A 10,680-nucleotide genomic window follows, 5' to 3' on the forward strand; every position below is an offset into this window, starting at 1 on the left:
GGGGTTCTCCCGGGGCTAAAGGAGGGGCACAGGGGCTGTCAGGTACCTGGCTCCCTCCAGAACTGGGCCAGGAGAGAATCCTCAGGTGAGGGTCACTCAGACCTTGGTCATTCCCAGCGTGGGCACCTTTTGGGTTCACACTGGAGCATATGAAACTATGGACATTATCAGAACACTCCAGAGCTAGAAGCACAGAGCTGGTGAGTGGCAGATGCAAATCTAGAATTCAGAGCCTCTGACTCCTAGTTCAATGGCAGCCTAGTCCAATGGGAGAGAAGAGATGAGCAATCAGCCCCCATCCTGGAAAAGTCAGGGAACAAACACACCTGGAAGCCAGGACCCACGTTTTTGTATTACACAAACTTTAATCTCTGGAAGCTTATATGGTGTGAAGGGTGGTAAGAGCTTGGGGGCTGCCAGTCAGATGGGTTATAAACCTGAGCAGTTCCTTTGGACACAGACAGCTGTGTGGAGCTGAATTGCCAGGCCTGCCCACCTGTTTGTGGATGCCTACAGCTGCACTCATCCAGGGAGCTTATTTGTCCCCCATTGCCACCAAAGTGTTACCCAACTGGGTTTCAGAGATGTGTGCACAGGGGTTTATTAGATATTAGGGGTGGGGGAAGAGGAGGAGCTAGCCTGTTAATAAATACCTATTGAATTCTATGGATAATTGGAGCCACTCTCTACCCAAACTGGGTAGACAAGGAGAGAATGAGGCTTGTTTAGGAGGAGAACACAAATTACCCATGGCCCACAAACTCCACATTTCTCCCCAACCCTTCTACTTCACAGGATGATGAGTGGGTGTATTAGTTATCAGGGTAATGGGCTGACCTCCAGGAAAAATCAGGGGGTCAGGGGACCCACTCTGGATGTCCATTTCTGCTTTTGCTCACAAACGGATTGGGCACAGCCCAAAGCACACAAAGAGAAAAAAAATACTCTTGCTGGTTTTGACTCCAGGCTGTAGTGGAGCTGCAGTCCTTTCAGGGGGGAGGGGAGGGAGAAGGAGAAGGGAGGAGAGGAAAAGGGAGAGGAGAGGGAGGAGGAAGGGAGTGGCAACAGTAAGGACCCAGCGGGCGGTCTCAACTTCAGTCAGTGGCTCGCTCCAGATGGAGGGAAGGTGTCCAGTCCATGGTAGTGCTGGAAGGCAGTGGTTAAGGCTGAGGTCCTTGATTAGCTCTTTGGGTTGGGGGTACAGGACTCCACCCCATCCCTTTTCCTTCTCCAGCTCCTTGTCCTCCAGAGAATACCCATCTGGAGCTGGTTTTCTCCCAGCACAGAAGAGGTGCAGGTGGGTTGGGTCCTGGGCTTTGTAGGAGGGCTGGGGCTGACCTGCCCCTGCCTGGACTCACATCATTTGAGGCGGAGCCAGCACATCTGGGGAGTGATGCTGATACCAGGTGCCAAAGCTGTTGCCATAGCCACTGGTGGGCAGGGCCCCTGCCTTGGGTAGATCCCAGAGGGATGGTAGGGGTGGGGAGCAGGGAGACACTGAAGGGGTCCTCCCAGGGAAGTCCCCTTCCTGTCCCCCAGAGTTCTGTTTCAGGAGCTTCTTGTATTTGGAGCGCTTGTTCTGGAACCAGATCTTTACCTTTGGGGAGAAAAGGGGAAGAACAGAAGATCAGGAAGAGTGCACGTGTGGAAAGGTTCCAGAAAGGGAAAGGGACCCAGCTGCAGGGAGCAGCCCTGGGAGTTGAACAGAGGCTGGGGACATTTGCTCCATTGCCTCAGAAGTCCCCTAAGTTCCTGCCTCTCAGCTAGTATGTAGTTCTCCCTGTCTGATGTACTCTCCTCTACCTGACCCCCCCCAGTACTCGCCTTTCAACACACATCCCCCCAATACTGAGACCAGCTATGAACACTCCCTGGAGAACTGTGACGGCAAGGCCAGGTAAACACATTGGTCACTCACACCTGGGGGATGAGTTCCCAGAGAACACACTGGGGAAGGTCAGAGCGAGGGAGGGATGGGACTGGCCCCACCTGGGTCTGGGTGAGGCCGAGCTGCACGGCCAGCTGGGCCCTCTCCGGCAGCGCCAGGTACTGCGTGTGCTGGAAGCGCTGGTTCAGGTGCTGCAGCTGCAGGCTCGAATAGATGGTCCTGGGCTTGCGCAGCTTCTTGGCCGGGGCCTGCGGGCGCCCGTCCGAGGGCTCTCGGGACAGCAGCGGCTTCTCAGAGTCTGGGGGATAGAACAAGACGGTGGGCGGTGGGAGGAGAGTGAGGGGGTAGGACGGCTCACTCGCATCTCGTGTGCATGCCGCCCACGGATTGGCAAAAAACGCAACCACCGAGCTCGCCCCTTCGTCAAGCTCTTTTCAACCCCAGCCACGCTGGCTGTGCGCCGGGTGATACACGACGCAGTTCTGCTCTCAGGGGGCTCCCACTCTTACGGGCCCTGTGAAAGCACCAAGGGCCAGAACGAGGGGAGCACGGCGCCTGCGGTGGGAGGTCGGAGTTCAGCCGCTGCGGCGGCGCCAGCCAGGGGTAGGGCGGGGCAGAGAGGCTCGGTTGAGGGCTGAGCCAAGGCCTGGAGATGACAGAGGAAGGGCATTCCGGGCGGAGGGGACTCAAAAGTAATGCTCAGAGGCTCGAGATGGTGTCCGCGTGGCAACCTCTAGCTTCCGCAAGAGGGGTTGGTCAGAGGCTGGGCTGAGCGGACCTTGAATGCTAGCATCGCGGGCGTGGAAAGTGACCCCCAGGGTTTGCCATCGCCTCTGAGGCGTGCCCTGCGGGAAAAGTGACCATCTCTCCCTTCCCCCGTGGCCAGCTGGTTTTCAAGGACCTCAGGAACCAGGTCAGCGTGGAGCAGCCCCTTCCACCACTCTGCCGCACCCACGGAGGGGTTCTGGCGTGGCAGGGAAGGTGACCCGGGGTCCGAGAGCGCGCAGCGCAGGCCGGCGGGGCCGCTCCTGGATCGCGCTGCGGTGCCAGCACGGGAGATCTGGTCACCTCCTGCCTGCCTTGCTCTCCTGGAATTTCTGCTGTGGGACAGCTCGGCCCTGGAATGCGGGCGTGGGGTGGGAGCGAGGGGTTTCCGTCCTTCCCACCCAGCAGCCCCAATCTGCGTCACTGTACGGGACACCGGAGACCGTCCCTGGCAGATGGGAAGAGTAGGGTGGATGAAGCAGCCGAAATGCCTGCGGGCTTAGGGCAATGTTCGCCGCATTCCACGCGGGTCTGTTCCCCCAACGCGAGCAGGGAGAACGCACAGCCCAGTGAGTGCACAGACGTGGCTTGTGTCCGCCCTCGTACTCCCGCCGTTTTCCCCTAGTCGGGCGCACACGTCAGGGTGCCAGCCCTGAGCCAGCCACGGTCAACAGAGCCTGCACCTCCCCTGCATCCCTCACCCGTGGCCTCAGGCGCTGCGGGCTTCTCAGATCCTCCCTCCTCGACCCCTGCCTCAGCCAATTCCCAGAAAAACCGTAGGGTTTCCGCTCCCGCCCGCGCCTGTCCTGCCTATCCTGCCTCGACCCCACTGCTTGCAGCCCTGGGCAGGCAGCCGAGCGACCACCCGCGCCTCTCTGGCTGCGGGGACCCAGCGATTCGAGCGGTGACGCAGAGAGAGCCGCGCCGGCAGACCCGCTGCTGAACTCTCAGAGCCCTCCGCGCCCCAACTCTCTGAGCAGACCCCCCTGCAAGTTCCTTCCCAACAGCTGCCTTTCTCTACACCAGTTACAGCAAGTCACTACCAAATCTGTCCTCGTCGCGATAACCGAGCCCCAGGGCCTCGCTCCAGGCGCGGCCGCGCCCGCCGGCTCTACGCGCTGACCCCACGGCTCACTTGGAGCCAAACCTCTCCCTGGGGCGGGGGTGGACCTAGAATGGGGGTAAAGGGGGACCCCAAGCCCTCTCTCACACCCCAATCACCCTTGTAGGGTGGGCAGAACCTGCCAATTCTAGTAGAGAAATGCTTGAAATCTATTCTGAAGACATCTCTGTGTGTGCAGTTTTTCGTTGGATCAGGGAAAGTAGGGAAAGAAAATGGAACTCTCCACTCCGTTGTCCTTAGACCACACAAAGGAAAGGCATGGGGTGTGGGAGACAGGACTGACAAAGCCGACCCCACTGCCAACAATTGTCTTAAGGACAAGGTCGTGTTATTCCCATCCATTCCCCAAACACACCTAAGCACACGCACAGGCACACACAGATATGCCCTCTTAGCTCACACTGAAGGAAAGTCCGAGGGATTCCTCTGTAGCAACCAGAGCTACCCCCACCCCAGCTGCCCCTGCTCCAACCACACCCAGCAGTCTGGGAGAGGCAGCCCCAGCTCTGCCACGGAAGGCAGTTAACTGTTGGGGATTCAGAGGAAGTTCCCTAAAATCCACTTCCCTGGCCCCACTCAGTAAAAGACTATTTGCAAGAGCCTGGAAAACAGGATGTGTCCTTGACCCATCCACACCCTGTCTTCAGGCCTCAGTTTGCTCATCTGTACGTCAAGGAGATTGAACTCCAGAATCCTAGGGTCACTTCTGGCTCTGATGGTTTGTGAGCTCCTATGCCAGAGCCACAGAGGAAGGGAGGAAGATGTCTTGGTCCTGGCTGACTCCAGCAAAGTCACCTAGTGGATGTGCATCCTTGGAAGCAACTGTGCCAAAGACAATTGTGGGGCAATTAGATGGGGGCAGAGAGTGCAGGGGACCTAGTGTCTGAGCGGAGCCAGTGCAAATGGGTTTCAGTGAGGCGTCCATGCCCACAATGTGTCAGCTCAGCCCTGTAAGGCCCAGGACCAGGAAGACAGGCTAGCTTCTTAGCTTCATGGAGGCCTTCCAATGAGCACTTTCTTAGGAGCTCAAAGTCACTCTGAAAACAGGAACTGGGGCCTAAAGTCAAGAGGTAAAGATGACAGGGATGGCCCGCTCCTTCGGCTGGGAGGCTGAGGTAGCCAAGGAGAGATGAGAGACTTCCAGACCAGCTTTTGGTTCCATTCTTAGAACAATGGATGGTGGGGTCCTAGCCCCAGATTCTGCCAGGCTAGCTTCCAGTCAAGGTCAGGCAAGGTCTGAGGAGAGGCAATAAGGCCAGTGGAGGGAGAGGAAGGAGTCCAGCATAAGCCTTGACATTTACAGCCCTCCAGCGGGGGTTTGATTTCTGTTTATAGGGGACAAGAGGAATGGGGAGAGGGGTAACAAGGGGAAGGAAGAGAGTGCAGGATGGGGCGAATCCTGAGGAGGGGGCTAGGCCCCCACCCCCACATCTGGATTGCTTCAGTTGTCCGTTACACATAGGTACATACCACCCCGCTGCTCCAGGGGCTGGGGTGGGGAGGCCTCCCGCCTGGCTTCGCACAACAGCAAATCGAAACCAGGTCGGTTTTGAAAGGAGACCTAGATCAACTCGCCCCCGCCCCTCCCCCCCCCCCCCCCCCCCCGCGTCTCCCGCCCCATCCCTTCGCCCTCCCCCACCCCCAGATCCCGTGGAATCAGAGTAAGGTTTGAATCCTGTTAGCTGCGTCCAGCCAGGCGAGGGCTAGGTTTAGGGGCGCACAGGAGCCGAACCCCAGAAGTGAGAAGAGCCGCCGCGGCCGGACTTACCTGCCTCCGGTTTCTGTGGGTGCTCCGCGGGGCCACAGAGCGGCTGCGAAGGCGCCGCGGGTTGCTGGCAGGGCAGGTAGGAGTCCCTGGGGGTCGCTGGCCCGGAGTAGGGGTAGGACAGGAGGTGGCCATACGGCCCGGAGTAGGACAAATCGGGGGAGGCTGCGGTTGTGGGGGACAGGCCAAGCGGGTAGGCAGCCACTACCGACGGGACGGGGGCGAGGTCTGGGAAGACAGCTTTGGAGGCGTCCCGGCCAGGGAGGGGGCAGGGCACAGAGGTCATTACGGCCGGGGCCCGGGCCGGGGCCGAAGGGCCTAGGCCATGGCCCTGCACGTAGTCTGCTTCCTCCGCCAACTCTCTCTTTCCCTCGCCTCGGGCGTTGGGCCGGACGAGCCCCCCAGCCAGCCGCCCCCACACTTAAGATCCTGGGGAAAATGTCTCTCCGCGCCTCTTCCAGCGGAGAGCTCGCGCCCGGGAAAGGGGTTCCGGGGGGGTAACCCCCATGGCTTTCCCCTCCCCCCTAAATCCATGGGGCCCCCCTCCTCTCCTTCGGGTTCGGTTCCCGGGACCCGACGGGGGCCCCGCCCACCCAGACGCCTCAGATTGGCTACTGCATGCAGTGACCTCACGGAGGCCTGGAGCCGGGCCCCGCCTCCCTGGGGCTGCCGGCTGTGAGAAGTGGGAAATGGGAGAGGGACTGTGCACACGCTCTGGGCCCCTCTATCTAGGGTCTTTTCCGAGAGGGGTACTAGGGTTGCAGGTCGATTGGTGCAATCCAGGAACTTTGGTAATAATGACAGAAATGCTACGGAGTTGGCGGGCCTGGATGCCCAAAGAGCGAGGGGAGCTGCGCGGTGGGCGGTGGTACAGTGGCTGCGGAGACGCTGGGAACCTGTGTTCGCAATCTCCCGCTCTCGGGGTTCTGCACGGCGATGCTGGTCCCTCTGCCGTGGACCTGCAGGGGAGTCAAGAATAGACAGCCAGTGCGGGTGGCTTATTCAGAGCGTCGGAATGTGCCGCTGCCAAGCGCGGGCAGTTAGTTGGTAAACAGACGCCCGGGCTAGGAGGGTGCCGCGGGGCGCCCAGCCTTCCCGGCACGCGTGCGCCGCGCACGCCCCCGCGGGGCGCCCTCGGCAGGGCACGCAGCGACCGCCGCGACTGCGCCTCGCAGTCCCCCGTGCGGGCTTCCGCTTCCGGCAGGGGCCCAGGCTTGGTTGCGACACCGCAGCTCCTGAAGGCCCCCGAGGCTGCAGGAGGGATCTGCCATCTGGGCTTCAGCTCGTGGGGCGCCCCGCCTTTCCTGGCGCCGCATGGGGCTGAAGCCTTGTACGAACTGGGACAAAATCCAGGAGTGGGAGATGAGTCCACTTTGATGGCTTTTGGGGGGGCACAAGAAACACAACAGGCCAGTCTTGCTGGCCGCATTTTCCAAGCTATGTGCAGGACCTACCTGTAAACATTAGTACCCATGGCCTGGATGGACACGTGTCCACATGTACACAACTACACTGGGGGACACCATTCAAATATAACAAATACTCGCATCTACCAATATACAGGTGTCTACACAGATGTACACACTACCATCGTTCTATGAAAGGAGAGGCTCATTTATGGATCTGCAAACACATTGTGTAGGTTGTGAATTATACACATACACCCACCCAGAGATAAATAGTGCTACCCCTGAATAAAGGCACTATGCAGTACTTGTTGGTTACACCTATCGGTGAATATCCAAGTCAAATCACTAGTGTACATATTCGAAAATACAGAAAATCCCAGCGCATGAGAATTTATGCACATGTCCACGCACATCTAACCTGCTTCATGTCAGGGGAGAGACCATTCCATTCCCTAACTCTCCAGTCCTCGCAGATTCCCCAGCCTACCCGTACACCTTTTTCCCACTTGAGTATGCAACTTGACAGGCACATTCAGGTTTGTAATTTCATTATCAGGGCTCAGAGTGACAGTAGCAGTCTCAGAATTGGGGGATGGGAGAGGACAATGTTAAGAGGAAGAAGGAATCCTGGAAGTAGAAGAGGGCACTAGGGGGTGACCAGGCCCAGGCCTTCTTGGAGAGGCAGAAAATCAGCTGAAGGGTGTGGTTGAAGCCCACAGTCAGGTGTGCTGCAGGGAGAAAGAGCAAGTCTACTTCAAACTGGACCCCCACTGGAATGGCTGGGGACAGGTTTTTCCAAGAAAACATTCCTCTGGCACCAGGTTTGGAGTTCTCCAAACTGAAGCCTTGGAGCTGGGAAGAAGGGACTCTGTAGGGGGGTCCTCTCCTCTAGGCAGCTGGAGAACCCACTCCTCTCTCATCCAACAGGGTATGGAGGGTTTGGTGAGTAGAGAAATGCTTTCTCCATGTGGGACCACCTTTCTCTCTTTCCTACCCAGCTGTGCCTGTGCCACAAGCTCCCTAGAGCTGGGGCTGTGAACCTCAGTGTATATCCTTCCAGGCCTTCCTCTCCCCCTCCTTTGTTTTCCTCTGGAGGCAGGCAGCCACACAGCAGTGCTGTGCTGGGGTTCCAGGGAAGGCATCTCAGGGTGCACCAAAGGAAAAGAATGCTTTTTGGGGCAGGGTTGGCTGTCAACAAAAGAAGGACACTTCCTCCCAGGGCCACGTGGGTACCTAGAGTCCTTTCTGTGTCGGACGTGGGAAGGAAGGGTAGGCGTGGGTTTTCTGGCAGGCCTCTGCAGCACTTGGCTTTGGGCATCCTCCAAAGCCAGGAGATCCATAGTAAGTGCCTCTCCTAAGCTCTGGGGGGGGGCCCACTCTCAACTCCCACAGGATTATCACCCCTATGCAGCAGCAGGAAACACCCTACAGCTCTTTGGAACGTGTCAAACACAACATCCAAGTCCTGTGCATCTTCACACACATACACACAAACCCCTGGTGAAGAAGGTACTATTGTTATCCCCACTTAAAAATTGATTGATTGAGTTGGGGGTCTCACTATGCTGCCCAGGCTGGTCTCAAACTCCTAGGCTCATGCCATCTTCCCACATCAGCCTCCCAAATAGCTGAGACTACAGGCTCCTGCCCAGCTTTTCACAAATGAAGAAAGGTCTCCCTCCATCTTCCTCCTCCAGAGGGTGTGGGGCTGCAGTACCTGCTGGGAAACCTTGGGGTCTCCTCAGGTGCAGTATCCCCAAGAGAGGGGTCCTCTTCAATAGGAGTTGAATCTCCCCCATCAGGAAAGATGGGAGTGATCGGGATGGGGGCTGGTAGGCAGTAATTCTGTTTGATGCGGAGGGAGGAAGCCCTGACTTGAGAGGCCTGAGGCTGGGTTCCCATCCAGCTCAGTGACAAAGCTGCTGGCTGTGGTATTCTGGGTCAGCCATTTCCTGTCACTGAGACTAGTTTATCCAGAAGGGGATAAAGGGAGGGAGCTGGACTAAGAACTCCAAGGTGTTGCCATTTGCTTTATGATGAATTGCAAAAACCAAAATCCAAAAGCAATAAAACCAAGAAGGGGGGAGGGGCGGAGGGAGGGGGCAAGGAAGGAAGGAAAGAACTCTATAGAGTTCTCGGCCCCTCTGAATCACAAAGTTAGAAGTGGCCCTCCCAACTCTTTGGGGCCCACTGGAAGAACCCCAGCATTGTGGCGACGCCACAGGGCAGACCACAGGGTCTGGAGAGGGGACACCGCGCCGCGGAGGTCTCGGGAGTTGGCCCAGGCGCGGCGATTGGACCTGCTCCGCGCGCTGCTCAATGGTTTGTTGGCTTCAAGCGAGTCGCCGAGCAAACGCCGGTAACGATCGCTTGCGCCACTCAAGCACCCGCTGCGGTGGATGTATTCCTTGCTTGAGGTCACCTTGAGTTTCGATACCCCCCACCCGTGGCAAGAACTCCCTCCGAACCAGCACCGGTTCCTGGCGGTTCATCACCCGCACTCCAGCCCATGGTGGGCGCCGCGCTCCCCGCACAGTGGCAGGGCTAGGGCCGGTGCGGACCGCACCTCCCTGAGCAAAGGTCTGCGTCTACATCTGGAGCAGGGCGCTGAGGTCTGTAACCCCAGCCGCTCTCAGAGCCGCACCTGCAGGGATGTGCTCCACGCGGCCCCTGTCCTGGGTGTCCCGGCCCTTTCTCCTCCACTCCACCAACAGTCCCCAAACGAACTTTTAGTTTAGTTTTGCCTGTTCTCAGTGGATTTTGAATTCGACTTGGTGGAGCCTTTCTTAGTAACTAGGTTCGGGGAAATTTTGTGAATAATTCGGTTTGGCGTGGGGGATGGGTGGGTGGAGGTGGGGACGAAAGGAATCGATCGTTCCCCGACCTCTGTCCGCTCTGGTCGGTGCGCCATGGATAGACGCCCCGCGTTCAGCGAGGTCCGGAGAAGGGGCAGTGTCTAGAGGCCTGCGTCCTCCTCTCCAATTTGACTTTTCTTGAAATTTGGAATTATTGCGCTTCTTCCCCTCTTTCTGATGGAGTATTTAATCGCCGGTGCAAGGCCGGCGGCGGCTGGTTACTGAGGTCACTGTGAGCTCGGCCGCGCGCTCCCACGTGCTCCCACAGCGCTCACCTCCACGCTCCCCTGGGAGCTTTCGCTGCGACTGGAGTTCCCGCCTCATTTTACAAATGACCCCGAGAAGCTCCCGGGGGTGGGGAGGGGAGAGGCCTAGGGGTCAGCGCCAGCTAGATCCGGGCTCCGCTAGGCAATTAGGCTCCCCGCTGGGGTCTCCCGCTCCGCCCGCAGCGACGCTCTCCAGGAGTCGTCTGTGCTTTAGTTCCAAATTTCCTGGAGCCTCCGCTCCGGGAAAAATCTCCTCTTTGATTTGACTGGGATGTATTAAGTACACATGTATATGAAGTCGCCAAACATATTAAAAACAAAACTACGAACAACTCTCGGACCGGACCCTCCTTTCAAAAACAAGAGAACGGTTAACACAAATGGAAAGGGTTTGAGGGTGCGCTGGAGGCGCCCTGCGGCGCCGGACTTCGCCCAGTGCGGGAGCGCGGAATGGCCTGGGGTGGGGAGCGCATAGGCGCCAGGCTCAATGGCCTAGGGAGCGGGAGTTCTCCGCGCGGTGTCGCTGGCCCAGCGAACCGGAGGGAGGTGCCTGCACCCGGAGCTTGGGCGGACAGACCCGGGGATGGCGAGCCAGGCGCTCCGGTGGGG

General features: G+C 58.4%; 1 protein-coding gene across 1 annotated transcript; it reads right to left on the reverse strand.

The window, feature by feature from the left end:
• Positions 1-361: 361 nt before the first annotated feature.
• DLX4 (distal-less homeobox 4) lies at positions 362-6,103 on the reverse strand. The gene is made up of 3 exons (XM_012789681.2): positions 5,545-6,103; positions 1,990-2,186; positions 362-1,597 (listed from the first exon to the last, which is right to left on the reverse strand). The coding sequence occupies exons 1-3, from the start codon at positions 5,825-5,827 to the stop codon at positions 1,355-1,357; spliced, it is 723 nt and encodes a 240-aa protein (XP_012645135.2). The 5' UTR covers positions 5,828-6,103; the 3' UTR covers positions 362-1,354.
• Between the last annotated feature and the right edge of the window lie 4,577 nt (positions 6,104-10,680).

This window comes from Microcebus murinus, chromosome 18 (genome assembly GCF_040939455.1).
Source record: "Microcebus murinus isolate Inina chromosome 18, M.murinus_Inina_mat1.0, whole genome shotgun sequence".
Classification (NCBI taxonomy): domain Eukaryota; kingdom Metazoa; phylum Chordata; class Mammalia; order Primates; family Cheirogaleidae; genus Microcebus; species Microcebus murinus.

Excerpts from the sequence above, each read along its gene's own strand:
- DLX4 (XM_012789681.2), bottom strand. The coding sequence starts at position 5,827 with ATGACCTCTGTGCCCTGCCCCCTCCCTGGCCGGGACGCCTCCAAAGCT. Across the intron at positions 2,187-5,544 it reads CCCACAGAAACCGGAGGCAG|ACTCTGAGAAGCCGCTGCTG; the intron begins GTAAGTCCGGCC and ends TCTATCCCCCAG. Across the intron at positions 1,598-1,989 it reads TCGGCCTCACCCAGACCCAG|GTAAAGATCTGGTTCCAGAA; the intron begins GTGGGGCCAGTC and ends TTCTCCCCAAAG.